Genomic DNA, 22007 nt, shown 5'->3' on the forward strand with positions numbered 1-22007 from the left:
CAAATGATAGTTCCACGTAGCCCTTCATTTGTTTTCATTAATCTTGCCTCAAACAAAATCTTCCCCACTTTTTATAAAAGAAAAATATTCATAGGACAACCATGATAACCCCATTTTAGTACGGGTTTTAAAAGTCCAGTTTTTCACCTTAGATTTTTTACTTCATCAGTGCAAATCGGTGTTTGACTTATTTTTATTGCACAAACTATTAGCAAGGTCCATCAGCCTGAGCTTTGGAAAATGTAACTGCTTTTATTTTTGAGTTGCTCATTGAAACAATATGAATTGAAAATATTTGTGGTTATTTCCAGCTCTGAGACTTCTACTGAAATGGAGGAAGGGTTTTTTGGTAATATTACATCTGCTGAATTTTAATTAAGTTGAACGTACGTGAATATAAATTGTGGGACATTTCTGTATGTGGAATTTATGCTATGAACTGAAGTTATTTTTAAATTGTTCTTGGACAACCAAGAACTAGTTTCACTGAAAAAAGAAGTTCCGATTAAGGGAGTAGTATGCTTTTTAAGAGCTTAATTTTTTTGGCTAGTGCACAGAAATTCACTAACAATTGAAGACCATGCAAGTCACGATAGGCTTCCCCAGCCAGTCTCGTGGTCTGCAGATGTTTTGGGCTACAATATCCATCAGCTCTATCCAGCATGCCATGAAGTCAAGGATGATGAGAGTTATAGTCCAACAACATCTAGAAGGCACTGGGTTGGGAAGGGTGCCTTACGATTTTTGCTTAAGTAGTAGCTCTCATTTTACTAGTGTGCTAGGAAAACAAAATATGAATTTATCTGTAACACTCTTGTCAAAAAAGTTGATGTTGCCATATTCTAGGACAAATTCATGTATCTTTCAGTTGGTATAGACCATGAGTTCGGTAATATATATTTCACTATTTCAGAGACGGTGGTTGCCACTGGACCTTGTACAAATAAGGGGCAGGAGGAATATATTTTATTCCTTTGTGTCCCACTCATCTGTTTTATGTCTCTTCCCTCATTTCCCTCATTTTTACATAAAAAGAAACTTTCATGCAGCATTTTAATGTAAAAGATATTAGTAAATAGACGGTCTATCTAAAAATCAGCTCTGTTAAGGCAAGTTTACTATTGTTTAAGATATCATATTTAATATTATGTGTAATACAAAGAGGTGTTTCATACAGAAGGAACAGATATTTTGATTTGTTCCTTCTGTTCATATATGCTTCTGAAGCAGTTTTGTTCCACTGATGTTTCTACTAAGCATGTTTCTTGCTTATGCTCCAGGCTTCTACATGTATATATTACTTCACATATTTTTAATCTCCAAATATGATGGGTTGATGTTTTTTTGAAAGTTTCATTTATGAAATTGTTATATGTTCATTTCTCAATTTTACCCTTTCCCATGGCACATATTAGTCTCTCTCTCTGTGTGTGTGTGTGTGTGTGTGTGTGTGTGTGAGAGAGAGAGAGAGAGAGAGAGAGAGAGAGAGAGAGAGAAGCTGAAACAATTCCATTAATCATTATTTTATTGTTAAATAGTACAGTAAAAGAGAAGAAATGCTTTTGGATATTTAAGCAGATATCAAACTTTGAATTTGCCCCAAATATAAATTTTTCAATTTACTGTGCTCCATACAACAACCTCAGATTAAGAGAGACCCCCCCCCCCGGATATAGGGCAGTATATAAATTCAATGAAGAAGAAGAAGAAGAAGAAGAAGAAGAAGAAGAAGAAGAAGAAGAAGAAGAAGAAGAAGAAGAAGAAGAAGAAGAAGAAGAAGAAGAAGAAGAAGAAGAAGAAGAAGAAGAAGAAGAAGAAGAAGAAGAAGAAAGTAGTGCACATTGTTGAAGGGTCTAGGAAAGCCTCTTGGAAGGTTTTAAATACTTTCATTTGCTTAGCAGTGAAATTAATTAGTCTTGAGGACTTGCTTCTTGAAAATACATGCTTGGGAGGAAAGCTTCCACTCTGCCATGTTAAGCAGCAGGCTGGATCTCCGCCAACAAGTAGATCCATTTGCAGGTTCCTTAGCCTGCTGCTTGATACAGACAACATGGGAACCTACTTGCAAGTAATTAATGTTCTGTGCTTCTCGCACTGGGACTTCGAAGTCTCAGTGAACTGCAGGGCAACCTATCCGGATAAAATGAGGGGTGTTTGAGTACGGGGAGTGGAGAGCATTTGCAGTTTGGAAAGAGAGAGATTTTGTAGATGCCCCTTTCCTACCACTGAGCCTAGGGCTTGCCGATTGGAAGGTCGCTGGTTCGAATCCCCACGACGGGGTGAGCCCCCGTTGCTCGGTCCCAGCTCCTGCCCACCTAACAGTTCGAAAGCATGCCCCAAAGTGCTAGTAGATAAATAGGTACCACTCCGGCGGGAAGGTAAATGGCGTTTCCGTGCGCTGCTCTGGTTCGCTAGAAGCGGCTTAGTCATGCTGGCCACATGACCCGGAAGATGTCTGCGGACAAACGCCGGCTCCCTCGGCCTATAGAGCTAGATGAGCGCCGCAAACCAGAGTCGTCCACAACTAGACCTAATGGACCTTTACCTTTACCTTTTTACTGCAATGTCCATGCAGTAATTTTAAAGCCACATCAATGGTTTTGCCACACCACCCAGTTAGGCTTTCTTCAATTCTTCTTTCCTCCTTTTCCCTCTTGTCTTTGGCACGCTGCTTATTTTCCAGTAAAATGAAGAATGAAGATGGATTATTCAAAATTGATAACAGTAATGGACCATCCTGTAATGTTTTATTGAATTTGAGTTCTGTAAATTATGTGGTGGAGGGAAATTTGCCTGCTTAAGTATAACAGAAATTGCCACTATGTTCGTATAATTCTTCATAGTGTAATTTAAGAAAAAGCACACTACCCATATCACTGTTTGAGTAAAAGGTAAAAAGGTGCTATTACACTATCATGACAGCTCTCCTCTCGCTAATAAGCGACAAAGATAAATGTGTCTGCTTATAACTTACTTGGCAGGACTCCAAACTTGCGGGTGGAGTTTGAAAATAATCTTCCACCTGGATATGAGATTTCAATCCATTGCAGTAAAGAGAGCATATGAGGATGTTCTGCATATTTGGGAGCAAATCATATTTTTCTTCAGAGAGCTTTGAAGTTCCAGGAGCCTGATAAAATCTATCTGAATCAGTGATTATGTTCAAAGAGCAGACAAACTGGGGGCCAGACAGACTATGTTTTAGTTAATATTGGCAGACACTTTCATTTATCTCCCTATTTTAAAGAATTCATAATTAGCTTTTGAAAGCACTGAAACTTATTGAACATATTTGTGCAATTACTAATGAAATATACTTGAATGATTTGTAAAGATTATGTTCATTTTTTGTGATGTGGCTGTGGCTTAAATTGACTTCTCCTGTAAGGGGAAAAACAGACCTCCCAAATTAGCACATCTAAGCTCATCCTCTTTTTCACTCATAGCAAAAGTTTAATAACAGAATTACAATACATTGACAAATTACTTTGACTGCATTAATAGGGTAATCGCTGGTGTAGCTGGTTGCAATATAATCACTATAGTAATTATGCTTCTATCTTATTTATTTATTTAATATTATTTACAGACCACTTTCTGCAAAGTGGGATTCAGTAAAAATCAATAAGAGCATTTATTTTTTAAAACAACAGGAATAAATCAGTAAAACCTATGAGCTACAGCCCATATGACTAGAAAACTGCTAGTTTATTGCAATAAAGAAATGGCATAATTTAAGATTTGGGCATGCCTCCTTTTAAGACAGCCTCTTCTGAAAGGAGTGTTGTGTAACACTTAAACCAGCCTTTCTCAACCTTATGTCCCCAGATGCTACTGGACTACAACTCCCATCATCCCTAACCACTGATCCTGCTAGCTAGGGATAGTGGGAGTTTTAGTCCAACAATATCTGGGGATCCAAGGTTGAGAAAGGCTGACTTAGACCAGGGGTCAGCAACCCAAGGCCCATGGCTTAGGTTGTTTGATCGGCCCCCGAACCACCCCCGAACTGAGCTGCCTGCTCTTGTGCTGCGCTAAATCGGCACGGCAACTCACTTCCGCGGCACCAAAAATCGTGTCTGCGCATGTCCAGACGCTGGAAATCGCGCTCTGTACACGCAGATGCCGAAAATTACAGGGGCATGTGCATGCGATCCAGCCCACGGAGGGATCTTCGCGAGACCGATCTGGCCCAGGCAAGATAAACCTTGCTGACCCCTGACTTAGCGTCTAAGCCAGGGATGGACAACCCGTGGCCTTCCAGATATTGATGGACTGCATGGCTGCTTCCACACAGCCACTCACTTCTAAAAGGGCATCTGCAATATATTTTGAATAAAACTTCCCTTTTGTATGTTTCCTTGATCAGCTTCCACACATATAGACCTGAATTAGCTGAACAATTTCTACATGACCTATCACTCTGCTGTACTGGCATATTAGATAGCTGTAGCCATATTCTTCTCTATAGATTGTCTCTCCACCCTAGGATTTAACCCTCCCTTTATCAAATAGCATTGGCTTTATATCAGTCTTCTCTCTTCCCACCCCTCAATTGCAACCAGGGGGAGAATTATGACTGAGTGCATAGTGATTGTGGGGGAGTGATCCTATTGAAAACCACCCCCATTTGACATTTGGTGCTGGAGAAAGAGGAACTGCCCACTGGCTACAGAATTTAGAAGTATGGAAGCAAAGTTGCTTTTCCATTTCTAGCTTGAAGCTGAAAAGCAAGATAGGGTGGCTGTCATTGTCCGTGTTCAAAAATATTCAAGCTCCCATTAGGCATAGCCAACTTGATCAGTGGTCAGGGATGATGGAAGTTGTAGTCCAGCAATATCTGGAGGGTCACAGATTCACATCCGTGCTCTAGGCCATAGTGGGCATAGCGGTCAGGAAGCTAGACAAGAAACCTGATGTCTTTATCTCAAAGGCAGACAAACATGGGGAACTTCTAATCCCAGTGCTAGCAGTGATCTGATTATATTCGGAGGTACAGACATTGTCATTATCTATACCTCCCCACTGTTCACACTATCTACACATCTCATCCCTTTTACTTAAAGAAACAGTAGTTGAATAAACATACAGTTGTACCTTGGAAGTCAAACAGAATCTGTTCCGGAAGTCCGTTTGACTTCTAAAACGCTTGGAAACCAAAGCATGTCTTCTGATTGGCTGCAGGAAGGTCCTGCAGCTAATTGGAAGCCCCATTGGACGTTTGGGTTCCAAAGAACGTTCGCAAACCGGAACACTCACTTCTGAGTTTGTGGCGTTTGGGAGCCAAAACGTTCGACTTGCAAGGCGTTCAGGAGCCAAGGTACGACTGTATTGGGTAGTTTAGGTACTATAGAACATAGGACAATCTGAGTAGTAGTATAACTTTCAGTCTTACAAAATGGCTCTGGCTGATTCTCAGTAGATGAACTTGGGATTTCAAGTACTACTTTGTGTATTTGGAGATTGTAACTTCTTGGGGATAGGAAGATGTTGGTTTCTTTTGAGTATTCCATGTACCATCTTAACAGAATATGATATGGGTATTTAATTTCTTCCACAGTAGCTGATGCCATCAAGTTTTCTCCAACAAATTTGATATAAACTTTGTCTCCTCTCTTTAAATATGGCAGTTACTGCTTTGAACTGGATTAGTTAGAGAAGGCTCATAACTTCTCTTGGCTTGCTCATTTGAAGCAGCAACTTTTTCCAACTTAGGCCTTTTTGGAAGAGGTTTTTCTCTAGGGTTCGAATAGTATTCTGATTTGTCTTTCCATGAGCAATTTGCTGGACTGCATCCAGTAGAATCAATAGTGTTGACCTGAAGTTTAAAAGAGCAAGTATATATGTCATTCCCCCCCTCAAGATTTTCATTGCAGACTGTACTGCTCATTGTCCTTAACTGTTGGTAACATAGCAAAAGTTATAAGATGTCCAGAATGACTGAATTCAGTTGCTGCAAATTCATGACATTTTAGGTCATGAATTAATCTGGAGTTCCAAAGTTATCAAAGATATTATTCAGTTGTACAACAGCACTGTGGCAGATAATGCCAGGCAAGGAAGTATCTCAATATACCTTTAATATTAGTTAGTGTCAGCCAAATAATGTCCATCTCCCAATGGGGTGTAGTGATGAAAGATTCTGTTGCGACAGTCTGTTTCTTCTAAAACAGTCACAAGATAATGTTTTGGGTTTTTTATGTCATTTCTAGTATTGTGCTATCCGCATGGCTTGTTCACAACTTGTGATTATACTTTTATCCCCTTTGTGAACAAGGTCTAGGATTCTAGATTCAGGTAGGTAGCCATGTTGGTCTGACGCAATCGAAATAAATAAAAAATTGTCCAGTAGCAGCTTAGAGACCAACTAAGTTTGTTCTGGGTATAAGCTTTCGTCTGCATGCACACTTTAGTTTACATGTACACGAAAGCTTATACCCAGAACAAACTTAGTTGGTCTCTAAGGTGCTACTGGACAAGGTCTAGAATTTATCTCTTCATAGATTTTGGTACAATCAGTACAGCTCCCATTTGTAATCAGCCTTTCCAATTTGCTTACGTGCAAGGGTACTTTCTAGTCATCCCTGAAACATTGCTAGGGTTTAGGTATTTAGACCATCTCAGACTTCTTGATATTCCAAATCTCTGTGAAAAGCAATCTGGATCTGACAAAGAAAAGCATGCACAGTATGAATGTAAGTTTGACATCTCCGCTCTTAACTTGAAAGTCTATGCTTGCATTGTGGGACTTTGTGACAAGATGTCTGCCATGGCAAACACTGGATGGCTTTGTAGTGATACTTGGTCCAAATATTTTCATGTATGAAGGTCATCAAGTGTTTATGGTCTGTGAAGAGCTTGGAAGAACATAGTCTATATAGAGACGTGTGTGTGTGTGTGTGCCTGCACGCTAGTGATTTCTGCCTTCCATTTTTTAGTGGAAAAGCAATTGGCATGTTGTGGAAAAAAAGCAATGCAGGAAAGAAGTTACAAACTATATGCTGAAATTTGTTTGCAGTAGGAATCCAGCTACAATCAGTACAACTAAGGTTTGCTGCACTTACTCCTTTCAATGTGTTTTAATAATTGGTTTCTCCAAGATAGTACTTATTACCCACTTTCCCAGTGTGTATTTATTTCGCTTTTGCCAATAGTGGGCTATTATATCTCTACTAGACCAAAACATAAAATCATTGTATAAGTTCTGTATGGATTTAACATATTTACTGCATTATTTTGACACGACTATAGCTTTTACTTGTTTTATATGTTAATATGTGCTATGTTTTATTATAGATTATCCTAATATTTTGTGCTGAGTTTTCTGTTTGCAACTTGGGGCTTTCTCAGTTAAGTGGGTTATAAGCAATACATAAAATAAACTTTTTCTGCTTCAGTAAGAATTATGGAGCAGAATGCAACTGACATCAATTCTGAACCATGCACTCCTCCTAGTAATGCACACACAAATAATTTTGAAAAATAAAAATGGTTGGAATGCAGGTTCAGAAAAATTCATGGTGTATCCATCTGACCACAATATAGAGCCCCAGTATCAAGCTACTCTAGTAGTGATGGGAGTGCAGAAACAGTTTTTCTCCTCTGCTGTTGAATCCTCTCAGTATCATCTAGCAGAGCTTTTCTGAATATTGTGAGATCTTTTGAAGTCTAGCCCAGGAGGAATTTGGTGCAACCCTTGGTAGAGTGCTGTTATATATTTGCAATGTACTCTGAAGAGTGGCTGGGGAAACCCAGCCAGATGGGTGGGGAATAAATAATAATAATAATAATTATTGTTAACCATCAGGATGCAGTGTTTCTACCCTTATTTGGGTAAGATGCTTGGTTGGTTCCAGCCAACCATATTTTTACTTAACCCTTGCCCATCATGGCTTATTAAATCTAACAGAGATGAGATCCTATACAGAGTCAAAATTTGGGGAGAGGACAAGAACACTATCAAAGAGCTAGAAACGCTGCAGAATCAATTTCTTAGAAGCTTATTCCCCTTACCTAAGGGAACAGCAGCAGCACTTTTACGCACAGAAGCCGGGCGGACTTCTATCTCTTATGCTGGTCTCTGAATACCATTTGCTGGGAATCAGAAATGTGGAGAATTTTGTTGTCCTCTTCTGCTTGTGAGCTTCCTATTGGCATCTAGTTGGTCACTAGTTGACGCTAGTCGCCGTCTTCTTTTTAGACTAGTGTCTCCAAACATTCCTTCTTTTTCTCTTGGGCAGGTACTGAGGAGGTTACCACCTTGTAACACACATGCAATGAACTGCTTCCTCTTTGTATATTATTTCTGTAGTAGAACACCCTCTGTGCAGTGTAAAACAGTATCTGCCTTGGAATACCATGTAGTTCTCCTCTGAAATTACTGTAGCATCATATCCTGAATCTGTTTTGGAATTAACATTGGACCCACAAATAATTACATTTATTCTTCCTGGAAGGTCAATGCTTTTACAATATATACCGCCTAAGAAAAAAATTGTCATCCATTTCTGTTGTCACCATTTGTACTACTGGATATGACATATTATAGCACAGTGCTCTGTTTAGGAACTCTTCCAGCACAGCGCTTTTGTAGCAGCAGAGCCTGGCTGGACAAATTCTTCTAATGTTGTGATCTTTCTGTTTCTTGGGTAAGCTACTTTAAAGGCTGAGCCTCTTTGCTACACGATGTACTCAAAGTACCTGGCTACTTTTCATGGGCTTTCTTCTTTAATTCCTTTGCAAAGATAAAATTGAATTTGCCCTTTTCAAAATGTATATAGTGTTTTGTGGAGCAGTGGTTGGCTCCTCCTAGTCTCTCTTAAGTTATCTTTGCTCCCAGGTCTGGGTTTTGGTTAACTCAGATTGCCTTCACATCTCTATGACTTTGTGAAGTGTTAACTCTACCACCAGCTGTGTCCTTTCATAAAAAGGGCTTCCTCTAGAATTCTAGAGGGGCTTATGAGTTCGTTTTTGTTTTTATTTGAAACTTTGTGTTCTCATTTTGTATTTTTTATTGTGAACCGCCCGGTGATCTTCATATAAATGGTGGTATGCAAATTTAATGAGGGTGGTGGTAATAATAATCTTGATGTGGGTATAATCTTGTTAAGGTTGCCTGAAGAAGAAACAAACACAAAAAACCTGTGGGTCACCCCTGGGGTGTGTAGGAAGGGGGACGGTGGGGGCGGGCCGCCCCGGATGTCATCCCTAAGGGGGGTGACAAAATCCCCCCTGGTCAGATTGCCACACCACCCCCTGGATGGCAATCGCTGTGCCAATCGTCCCCAATGGGCAGCTCCCCTGCCCCCCGAGTGCACGGCATGTGCGCTGCTCCAGGTGACCGAGCGGCTAGTTCTGCCGCTGGGTCATGCAATCAAAGCCATTTGATGCAGGGTTAGTTAATAATGCAGATTCACTGGCTACTCTAACCCAAGGGGGGGGGTGGAAATCATTCCTGGAGCGCTAGACAAGCTAATCAAGTAGATCAAGAATGAATAACTTTCGGTCCTCCAGATGTCGCTGAACTACATTTCCATTGGGCCTTGCAGGCATGGCAAGTGGTCAAGGATGGAGAGAGAGGTAGTTCAGCAATGTCTGGGGGGGGGGGCAAAGTTCCCCATACTTGAAGTAAATCCCACTGCTAAGTCATGTGTATATCTTCCTGTGTATATCCTAAAGGAAGATAAGTGAATTTTAGATATGTAAGAGTCTGTTTGTGGTAGCTGATTGTGTGAGGGTCATTAGCACCTGGGTGAGAGCCCTTAGATGTCTACCTTTGAATCTTGACTACAAATGCATAAATAAATGAGTAAATAATCCCCATTGTGAGTTGGCTGCAAATTCCAAATTTTGTTGGATAATTTCCTACTATTTTCCTGTGTGTGTGTGTGTGTGTGTGTGTGTGTGTGTGATTCTTCCAATTATTTGGGAAGGAGAGAAGGAAAAAATATTGAGACATTGCCATAACAAATTAAGCCATGTTTCCAATGATTACCTGTGATAATCCAATCCAACGATTAGTCATGATATTTTTCAAATGTTGGGAGCAGCAGGGAAGGGCGGGGGGAAACAAAGTACTGCTTTTAGCATGACAATCTACAGGTGGATTATGCTTTCTCTTATTTGTAAACGAGTGTAAATTGTGAACTGCCCTCAAATTTCTAGATATGCCTGTATCATTTTAATATATGCCTTATTACAGACTTTGAATAGCAGTGATGCAATAATGCTGCAGAATTACTTGTATTTTATTTATTCTTATTCTTATTGTCTGTCTTAGAAAGATTTCATGGCAAGTTAAGTCAATAAAAAAGAGGAGACCAATTAAGCAGATTCAGTCTGTATTGTGTGTATAGCAGATGCTTAATAAAATTAGGAATACAATTGAGGCTCTCTTCTGTATTACCTAAATTGTCAGTAATATATTCCTATGCAGGATGAATGCCTTTTTGTTGTGCGTTTTCTAAAGTTAGGGAAGCAAAGCAAATCTTGATTAGCAGTGGCTGTTTGTTATATAAGGCTGCATAGAGTAATATGGTTTTGTGTGTGTGTGTGTGTGTGTGTGTGTCTTTTTCCTCTACAGGGCTTGCTCTCAGAAATCCTGCGAAAGGAAGAAGACCCCAAGACTGCATCACAATCTTTACTGGTAAACCTTCGGGCTATGCAGAATTTCTTGCAGCTGCCGGAAGCAGAAAGAGATCGAATATACCAGGATGAAAGGGAAAGAAGTTTGAATGCAGCTTCTGCAATGGGCCCCACACCTCTTATAAGCACACCGCCCAGCCGACCAACACAAGTAAACTATTTTAAAGTCTTTCTGATCTGCTTGATGCTAAATGTTGTGCTTTGATGGTGTGTGAAAAAGAAAAAAGGCAAGCTGTATAGTTGTTGTTTTTTCAGATGCAGTAATGCAGCTGGAAGTTCTGATTTAGTTTTGTGTATCAAAATTGCACAAGTTGTGCAGCCTGCATTTCTTTTGCTTTTTTTAAAAAGGAAGTTGGCAGTCTTAGTAAGTCCTCAGATGGATTGGAGAGATTTAGCCTTGTGGTGTAAAGTCAACCAGGTACAAAACTATGATAGTTCTCTGAAGCTCCTAAAGGTTTGCACTAGCTCTGAAATAATGCTTAAAAATCTTGAAGGGTGTTGCAGGCACAGTTAATTTCATTTGATCAGTTATAGGCACAATGAGTGCCTGTATGCGGAGCCCTTCAAAGAACACAGTAATGTGTGGAGGTACATATTTGAATGGAAAACAATAACAGATCTTCAGCCGTGAATTACTAATAATGGATGTCTCTTTTAGCAACAGGCATAACTATATATTTTAAATAATAATTTCATTGACATTATTTAAGCAGATTCTTCAATACCTGTAGCTCTTGAAACCCAGTCAAAGATAAATTGAACTGAAGTTTCTGAATTAGAGACTGCTTGGACCCTCATGACTTCTTGCTGCTCCTCATGGCCTTTGTCTTCAGATACACTGCTCACAATTTCTAATTTCAGAGGATTTCTTTCTGCGAGCTTATCACTTAATTAAGATCGTTTAAACACATTTGAAATCTAAATGCTTGGCTGTTCGCTATATAGAAAATAGTTCTAATAGACTACCTTTGTGCCAAGTCTTATTTTAATGACACACATGAAATGGCCAAAATATGAAATACAACCTTCCATCCTTGAGAAATAACCATGGAGAGGACAGTTAATGGAAACACTAACATTTAAATATAAATATGCTTCCAGGCGCCACTGTAATAATGGATTAGTAAACTTTGTCCTGATAAAAAGCCATTCTGAATGAGCGCAACTGCATTTATTATACCTCTTGTGCCATTTGAAGAACTGAACTGAAAAGTAGTTTGTTTTGCCTGGAATGAAGTACTTTAATGTAATTTTAATGTACAATGTCATATTAAAAGCTAAACCAGGATTAAAAAAAGATTTTTGTTCCTAAACTAAAACAGTACTTATGGGAATATGTGTATAAAAGGGTTGGGGTTTTTTGTTTCATTTTCACATGGGAAAAAATATGAGAAAGCCCATATTTGTGAAAAGCTGTTAAATTACCTGTTTGGGTAAATTTGGGCTTCATTCAAGAAATATGAACAACTCCAAAATTTCCTGTTTTTATTGTCAGCCAAGATAGATAGAATTGCTAGGAGATGTGTCTTTTCTAAATATTTTTTTAAAAAGCTGCTAGGAATGGGAATGAGAATAAAGGCTCGTGGCAGTTTCATAGAAATGTTAGCAAAGTTTTGTCATCATTACAAATAACTGCATAGTTGATGCCTAGTTGTATTACATTTTTTAGGTGTAAGATTTTAGTAAGCATTTGTTTCAAATTTTGTGAAGTGCCTTAATGCACTGATGATGCTGTATAAATAACAACTCTTCTTATGGGATTTGGTGGCGCACCAATTTAACATAGTGAAGGTTTTATGTCCTTTTGCTTCCACTTTCTTCCTTAGCTCTGTCTTGAGTTCATTTCTTACTCGAGCACTAAATTATTATTTTTCAGAAAACACAGTATTACAAAAACTTCTCTTTTAGAAAAAATCTTTAAAGTGTCACACACATTAAATTGTGACTGATGCTTTCAATAGAAGTTCTGGAGGGGGAAAAGCCTTTGTAGATAGCCTCTAAAAGGTTAATTAGCAATACGTAGTGCTCAGTAGAGCACAACAGACTAATCATCCATGATATTCTTAATGGTTCAAGAGAAACTGTTAGAAAGGAAGGGAAATGTTTTTGAGGTTGATCTGCTATGCAAGAGTTTGGAGAAATGAAATAACCCTTCTCTAGCAACCTATAACCCAAGTTCATAAAGGTATGCCAAGCAGTCTGAAGTCATTTGTCCTCATCTCTCATCATCATCCCCTCCAAGTTTTCAAAGAGTTTTCTAATCTTTGTTCACTATTATATTTCTCTATACCCAGTTAAAAAAAACCCCATGCTATTGACATTATTTGGATGAAGCATGTTAGAAAATGTAGTTTCGATAAAAGGCTGTGTCTGGCTTGCTGGGTAACCTTCCTATGAAGAACTAATCAATGAGACAGGAATGACCCTAGAGCAGTGATGGCCAAACTTGGCCTTCCAGCTGTTTGGGGACTACAACCCCCATCATCCCTAGCTAACAGGACCAGTGGTCAAGGATCATTGGAATTGTAGTCCCAAAACAGCTGGAGGGCCAAGTTTGGCCATCACTGCCCTAGAGGGGAAAGAGCGTGCACATTTGCTCACGTTTCGTCTGGGTGCCTGGAGTTGCTAGGTTTGCTCAGCAGGGAAGAGTGGAAACTTTCACCTTCGGTTGATGGTGCATCTTAACAGATTTCTGCAGCCTCTCCATCAATTGCTGAAACCAGAGACGTGGATTATTTCGTGAGCTCCGTGAAATGTTGCCTTCCATTGTGAAAGCAGCCCCTGCCCCACGACGGTTTCTAGTCAAGAACATGAACCACCTGGCCATCTGTCAGGGAGTCTTTAGCTGTGATTCCTGCATTGCAGGAGTTTGGACTAGATGGGGGTACCTCCCAATTCTATGATTCCATAAATCGATAAAACCCCTTCCATTTTCTCCTCACAACAACCCTGTGAGGTAGATTAGGCTGAGAAACTGACTGGCCCTAGGTCACCTAGTGATCTTCGTGGTCAAGTGAGCTTCCTCTTACTGCTGTGTGTGATGGGAAGGGTGGTATGGGGAAGGCTGCATGTGCTCAGGAACTTTGCATGTGCTCAGGAACTTTTACTAGGTTCAAGCTTGCTAGTTGAAATAATTGTTTCATTGACTTTATTCAAAACTGGGCTGGTGGAAGGGTCTTTGGGAGTGCTAGCGGTTCCAGGCACTGGCAACCCCACACTACACCAGTGGCGTGTTGTTGCAGCTGTACTGCCATTCAGTTGGGCATCCTTTGAAATGTGACGTTCATATCTTGTTTTCCAGGTAAAAACTACAACTATTGCAACAGAAAGGAATGGAAAACCAGAAAACAATACTATGAACATTAATGCTTCCATTTATGACGAGATTCAGCAGGAAATGAAGAGAGCGAAAGTGTCTCAAGCATTATTTGCAAAGGTTGCAGCAACTAAAAGCCAGGTAAGCATGCTTAGCTTTCTTTGAATGTTGCCTTATCTGTTGTAAAATTTGATGTTTTTATAGTAATATGAGGGAAAGCTAACATCCTAATGGCCAGGGACCCACAACTCAAACCACACTGAAGGTCTAAATTATATATTGCTACATTGATCATCATAAATAGTCTAAATAGACTATTTTCATTTAACGTATTAATCTTAACTCTTAACTCCCCCCTTTTCCTCATAGTTTTCTCTACCATTATCTTTATTATTATTATTATTATTATTATTATTACACCACTGTTGACATCTGAAAACCTCTGTTAGCCCTTCCTATTTTTCAGTCCTTAACATACTATATCCCTGTACAACTCCTGGTTTGAATCACCCTCTCCTCTTATCTTTGTATCTCTATGTACACAGTATCTACCCAAAACTATATCAATATGTATTACCAGGCGGTCTAAGCTTGAGGCTTCTATCATTTGCATAGAAATACTTATACTTTTGCCCCTCTCTAATTCTGTGTGTACCTTTTCCTATGCTGCCTTATTTTTTAATTTCTGTTTTATTGGCTCTCATTTGGTTCAGTGTATCATTTTTTGCCTTCTTGCCTTATTCTGATGACACAGATCATTTAGAGTCTGTTCTGTCCCAAATCAGATCCTTTCTCAGCATCTGCTGCTACTGCCCCAGAAACCATTTTAAATGCTGTTTTAAGTGCCAGTAGTTGGGTGTCATTATAATACAAGTGTTACCTATAGAATATCCAATGGTTTAATATGAACACTCATTTTTTTTTAAATGAAATTGAATAGAAAGTCAGTGTGCCGAATGAAGGTAATTTACTGCTGGAGACAGAAATGGCATGTTTGATTTTTTTTTTCTCCTCCACATAGCTATCGTGCTCAGTTCTTGTATGTTCACTGGAGATAGTGGTACATTATTGTTAGCAATGTTAGAGTTCTTGAAACACATGGCCAAAATTAGATTATACACATGAAAATATGTGGAAACAGGGCAGTTAAATACAAAGTTGATTTGAGTGGTAGATTATCCTTAGCCATGATATCACCTTCTTAAAACTACCCAAAGGCTGTGTGTTTGTCACTTATAGCTTGAGTAATATAATATGTTCTCTTTATTGTGGGTGTATTTTGTACTCTGTTGTTGCAGTTTGTTTTGTTATTTAAGCTTCAACTTTGGAAATATTTGCAGTTGGGAGTCGCTCCATCTTTCGTTATATAGAAAAGATGTTTCTTTTTAAAGTTATATGCTGTAAGGAATACTTAAAAGGATATTTTGGAAATGTTATATCAAAATGATTAAACTCAAGCTGTGGACTGTAAAAAATTATAGCTTTACAGGCCACATGCCTGCCTACCCTTCAATCACTGTCAAAGTGATAATTTCTGCAATAATATGTTTCTTTTATTGTGGGATTCTAAACACCAAGTGCTGTTTAAACATTAAATGGAATTGTTTATGTTAGCTCTATACTCACTGTGTCATACACCAGGCCACTATAATCTCTCATGGAATGTAAAAATTCTGTCATGAATCATGGCTTGTGTATTGGAAATTACTGTAATTTTGATTGGAAATTACAGGGCTCTTGAAATGTTTCTAATTATGATAGAATGTTAACCGTGACTTCAAACCTGTGTGCTTCTTTAGATATCTTTTATTTTCATGCGAAGGTTATGCATTAAGATGAAACATCCGTTGTCAGCACCCGACCATGTTACCCATCCTTAGTCTTTTCAAGTTTCCCTTCGATATAGTAGCCATAAAGACACTTGGTTGCTTACTGTGCTAGTGTAGTTGATACCAAGAGATTATCCTCACCCCTGAGTTCTAACTGCATTGTAAAGTCCACATAGGGATACATCTTATAATTTTATTTTAAATCTAGTATGTCTTTTGTTTTGAATATAGACCAGAGGGAATATCGGTAATCTTAGGAAACAGGAAGTTTACATATAGTTGAAAATAACTAATCTAACAATAACTGTATTAGGTGATACATTATTGAGAGCACCTCTAATCTTATTTGAAAGCACATTCTTCAGTGTACATCCTTCCAATTGGTATTGACCTAAGAACATTAGTATATATACTTACATACTTTTTTTAAAAATAGTTTGGTGAATATTACAGAGCACTTTGTGCAAGAGGCACCAAAACTAATAGCCATTTTAATTATTCTACTGGTTTTAGTTTTAAACTGAAAAGTGTGGAATTACTGGCATTTAATTTCCAGACATTGTGGTCTGGGATTCCTAATATCACCAGTTAGCATTCACATCTTGCTTGCTTTTTTAATAGTGTTATTTGCTCAGCATGGTTCAGCTGTGCAATACGGCTTTTGAGACTGCAATCCTGTACACTGCCATCCTGTAATAGGTCTTACTTTTGAATAGGTATGCGAGCTTCTCAACAGTAAAGGGCAATTTGTCAGCTCTCTAGTGGAAGCCACACTTTTGGCTGCTGCTGCAGAAAGGCAATTAAGAAAGTCCAGGAGTATGCAATAATCTTAGACAAGTGCATCTCAGAACAGCACCCATTGTCTTTCAACCCTTGTTGTGGCCTTCCAAAATGGTTACATACCATTCATTCATGGACAACTGAATTTCGGGATGCTGAAAATTGCATTGTGGAAAACAAACGTGCCAATTACCTTAATGCAATCACCATTTAAACAAATGGCTGCTGCTACTGCAGCACAGTCTTCTGGGTAGTAAGAAGCTGACATGGAAAGAGGGCGTATAATTTAGAAATTAATAACTTATTAACAGTGCAAGCTTTTTGACAGTGGAACAGGCCACCTTCATTACAGGTTTTTAAGCGCAGGTCAATGGCCACTTATCGGGTGATGTAGTCCTGGATTTCCTACATCAGCAAGGAGTCAGACTAGGTCCATCCAAGTCTGTGATATCCTGTTGAGAACAAGGATTTGGCAAAACTAATTATATTTGTACTATACAAATATATAGAACCAAGTCTTTTCTTTCACTGTCACAACTGCAGTATTTATTTTCACATGTAAAATATACAGTTGTCATTTGGGTGCCTTCAGACTTCCTCACTGTACAGTGTGACATGAAGATTACTTTTTTTTTTTGCTAGGCTGTTTCCGCCCTCCTTGTGATGTTAAAGGGGACCTAAGTATATAAGAAGAAAGCTTGGCAGTGCTTGTGGTTTAGGGAAGCCCAATGCAGAGTTTCGCTTTTACACTGTGGTAGCGCCATGCCTAGAAACAGCTGTTGCTTGGTCATTTTAATAGCACAATATATGGCCCTGCCATTTTGCGAAAACGGATCCCCTTATTACTTAGTTAATATCATGGTGACATTGCTTAAATTGCATTGGTATTTATTTTCTGGTATGAATGTTTGATGGTATTTTTATGTTTCCATAAAGAACTATTCATCTGGCACATCATATTGGATAATCATGAAAAAATATTAGATTGGCTATCATAGCTTTGATCCATTTGTTGCATTGCAGTAACATTCCTCCTTACATTAGTTTAGCACCAAATGCTATATTCAGAATAAGCATTGTTAATTAAAAAAAATTATCATGAGTATCTAAGACAGATTGGGTTTTTTTAATAGTATATTCTGATATTATTAAAATGTCAGGAGGAAAGGGGCAGGATATAAATTCAATAAATAAATAAATAAATAAAAGATTTCTGCAACTATAGCAGTGAAACTGCAAAAAAACCCAAATGGACCCAATCCAGGTTAAACACTTTTTTCATATTGATTTAATGGTTAAGTACGTGCTTGGATTTCCCTGATTTGAACTAAAGCGGCAGGTTTAACTAACTTGATTGTGACCAGTATAGTTTTCCTAAATATGTTTGTCTGGTTGATACAATAAATAATGAAGCCATCCCCTAAATACATTATCCTTTAGAGAACTATTTCTGTTACCAAAATGTAAATAAGCCACAATACATGTAAGCATTTTAAGCATACTTGCATTCTGCCCTACTCAACAGTGATTCACTGGATTGTATTAAGCTGTTATAAAACTTCACTTTGCATAGAACATTCCTATGTAGAACAGAGTGCTCACTGCAGTGTGATTTGATTCAGTTCTTGGCCCTTGTTGGAAACATTTGTTTTTCTAATGTATATAGTACTACGTGTACTTTCAGTAATCTGATGTAGCTAGAGATAATGCTGGCCCACTCCTTTGCTGCATGTTACAGTATATTGCCTAACTTCCGGCCCTTCTATCTTTATCATTCCAGTTGTTCAGTCACTTACACAAGTTGACATTAATAGGCTCCCATAGCTTGGTAGCAAACTACATGTGCAATACTTGGCTGCTCTATGAGCATTTTAATTTACGGTAGGAAAGCTGTGCACAAACGTATTATGTAATTATACACTCCTTCTCAACTTGCATTTTACAAAGGAAATTGTGGTTTTGAACATATTTCCTACACTCTTTCTTTCCTCCTTTCTTGCTTTCTTTTTCATTCTCTCATGCACACTTCTTAAACCCAGGCCATGTCTTCTCCTAGCTCTTCTACTGTCCTTGTGTGATTTCATCTCTTTTTGGACCAAAGATGCCTGGATTTTACATCCTTACTCCAGCCTTTCTGTTGCCTCTGATATGCATTTGTTGGCGGCGGGGGGTTGTTCACGGCATTATTGGTTGTTCTGCTCTTGTAATGTTTCTCACGTGCTTATGGGCCCAGCCACTAGTTCAACAGGCATTGTAGTGGGGCTGCTTGTAAAGCAGTTAACTGAGCAGAACTGCTAAGTGTTAGCTTCAAACTGCAGATACCCTAATTTGCCCAGACAGGCATGTGTTGCATCTAGGCTATTATGTTTCCGATACATAAGTGACTTGTTTCAGTATTTTAGTTATGGACCGAAACTAATGTTAACTGACTTATATCTTTTCAATTGATGGTTTCAGAACAGCTGAAGCTTCTTTACTGACCAACTATATGTTTAATAGTGTTGCAAAACGTGTGAATTTTGCATGACTGTTTACACATGATTTTAAAAGCAAAGATGAAATAATATATAAATAGTAAAAGTACAAACTTGCAAAATTTGTTTGGGGCATCTTGCTCTCAAGCACTGGAGCACCTTCTTTGTGGTTCCCTAAGGGAAAGCTTGTCAAGACTTAGGAACACTCAATATATGACTGCTTAAGTCACTTTTGCCTCCAGGGAAGATATAGGGAGGATATGGTTTCTATGTTACAACACTTGCTGCTAATCCATTTCTGGGCACAATTCTAAGAGCTGGTTATGAAGTACAACACCCTACATGGCTTGAGACCAGGTTATCTGAACGGCTGAATTGTCCCATACGAGTCTGGACAGGTTTAAAGATCTTTAGGAAAGGACCTTTTTCCACTACCGAGTAAATGAAGGACACTTGGTAAGAGCTCTGGTTCCCAGTTCTAAAACTTGCTTGCCAAGGAAGGCCCACTTAGTTCCTTCTGTCATGACCTTCTGCCAGAAAATGAAGAGATGCCTATGGTGTCATAAGCTGGCCATTGTAAATCTGCTAGTAACTTTGTTAACAGTTTTTACAATTTTATAGATGTGTTATATCTGCCTTTGTTTTTATGTTTTTGATGGTTACTTTGTATTTTTCTTGGCAACTCATTGTTAGCTGCCTTGAGCATCATTTGGGTGGAGAAGCTGGAAAGCTTTCTGTTTTTCCCAGTGATACAATTGGTGATACAGTATACATTTGCCCTTTTCAGTTCACTGGCATTTTAAGTTCTGTGTCTTAAATAAATATTTTAAAAAATGAAGTGATCACTTATACATATGGGGCTGTATCCAACTAAGTTCTGCTCAGAATTAACACATCTGTTAACTCCAGTGTGTCTACTCTTAAGTAAAACTAGTATTGGATGCAACCCAGACTGATTTACCTAGAGAGAAAAGATAAAAATAAAACACAGTGTTGGTGGTGCCGAGGGGAGAGTAGTTCAAGGGTAGAAATCCACCTTTTACTTGGTCTGCATAAGGTTCTAAGAAATTCTGCCAAATATTTTGAAATTCATCTTCTAGCCCTCTTATATAAACTGTTTGTTCATGAGCTGCAGGATCTCAGAGATCTTTCACCTGTTGGTGCTCAACAGGAGACATTGGTGGCTTTCCACTTCTGCAGTATAATGCATTTGGCTAGGAGGGTCACCCTGTAAAGTTGAAGTTTTTTTAAAAAATAAATGGTGCTACTTAAAGGCCCATAATAAAGACCTGTGGGATAGAGGCTTCCAGACCTTTCCCTAGCACCATTCACTACGGTACATCCACTCTCCAAGTGCAGAACAAGGACTGACTCCACCTGCTATAATAGCAATAGCCTCTGTGATTAATGGGTTGATGCGGAATTGAAACGGAAGAGTTCTACCATCTGTCCCCTGTTTTTGCCATTGATCAATAAGAAGAGCATGGGGTGGGGGCCCAACTGTTTTTCCAAACCTTATCTTTCCCATACTATATGAAAGCAATTTAAGGTAAATGTAAGGAATGTGGTAGAGAGGACCGTTGTACCTTTCCTCCTCCCCCCCCCCCAATTCCCAGGATCAGCTGGGCTACCCAGTGTCAGAAGTCGTGTGCAGGTTCCCAAGTGCAATCCTTTATTCCCTCCTTCCAATAGGAATAAATAAGTTGTTCACTTATGGGTCTTTCCTGCCCCTTTTGTGTACACTGATCCATCTTAAATGGTCACACAACAGGTGCTTTGGAGGACTGAGATCCAATGGGGAAAATTTACAGTCACAATAAATTTCTATATATAAAAAATCAGCTGTGCATGAACCTAGGAGTCACCTGGGAGCCAAATTTAAATGAGAGATTTTATTTATTTTTTACATTTTATCCTGCCCTTTCTCCCAAAGGAGCTATCCCACCGGAATAGAAAGGTGAGGATGTGAGCATGCCAGTGGCGAAAGGGTGCTGATGGTGCTGGCAGTGCTCTCTGGCCTTTTTTTTTAAACAAAACACAAATGAACAGCAACAAGGAAGCACTACATATCTAGACTCCTTGTTTTCTATTTTAAGATATGTCTAATGTTACTAGACAAAGCATAGAGATGGAAACAATAGAATGCAAAGGAATGTTATTGCAAATGGGTCGTTGTTTTTTATCCTTATGTTACGCATTTTGTGTTTTTATGTTGTAAACTGTACTCTGATCTTTGGATGAACGGTGGTAAATAATAATATAGCAAGAGGCAGAGGCTGCATCCTGCAAACAGCAGCACCTGCTCTCTGTCCTGTTCAGCAACCAAGTCCTGGAAGTTTAATTTTTAGGTGCTGGTTGCGGCTACTGGCATCTGAATTTTTGCTTCCCTATATTGAGAGAAATAAAAGAAGAAAAGGGGAACTCCAGAACTGCCCAGAGAATCGGATCAGGTACTCACAGGAGTCTCCTGTGTTTAAAACACAGTAAACACACACACACACACAAAAAAACCAATAAGAACTAGATCGTTCTGCCCGGACACTGAGGTCCAGTACCGAGGGCCTTCTGGCGGTTCCCTCATTGCGAGAAGCCAAGTTGCAGGGAACCAGGCAGAGGGCCTTCTCGGTAGTGGCGCCCACCCTGTGGAACACCCTCCCATCAGATGTCAAAGAGAAAAACAGCTACCAGAGTTTTAGAAGACATCTGAAGGCAGCCCTGTTTAGGGAGGCTTTTAATGTTTAATAGATTATTTTATTTCATTTTTCTGTTGGAAGCCACCCAGAGTGGCTGGGGAAACCCAGCCAGATGGGCGGGGTATAAATATATTATTATTATTATTATTATTATTATTATTATTATTATTATTATTAGATAAATAAATAGCAGCCAGGGCATGCTACTGACAGCTATGTAAAAACACAAATCAATATTACAACATCTAAAAGACCCCATCACAGTGGCACA

General features: G+C 38.9%; 1 protein-coding gene across 19 annotated transcripts in view; it reads left to right on the forward strand.

Annotated features, from left to right (window-relative positions):
* Positions 1–22007, forward strand: part of SATB1 (SATB homeobox 1) — a 116705-nt gene that overhangs the window by 63031 nt on the left and 31667 nt on the right. For 10 of the 19 annotated variants that reach the window (XM_088654339.1, XM_088654340.1, XM_088654333.1 and 7 more), the window contains 2 exons: positions 10583–10795; positions 13946–14101. In XM_088654339.1, coding sequence (XP_088510465.1) covers positions 10583–10795; positions 13946–14101 — 369 coding nt within the window. Of the gene's footprint in view, positions 1–6938; positions 7050–10582; positions 10796–13945; positions 14102–22007 lie in introns of all 19 variants that reach the window. The other 9 variants (XM_035128727.3, XM_035128721.3, XM_035128729.3 and 6 more) reach the window with 1 other exon arrangement.

The sequence above is a fragment of the Zootoca vivipara genome, chromosome 11 (genome assembly GCF_965207765.1).
Source record: "Zootoca vivipara chromosome 11, rZooViv2.hap1.1, whole genome shotgun sequence".
Taxonomy (NCBI): domain Eukaryota; kingdom Metazoa; phylum Chordata; class Lepidosauria; order Squamata; family Lacertidae; genus Zootoca; species Zootoca vivipara.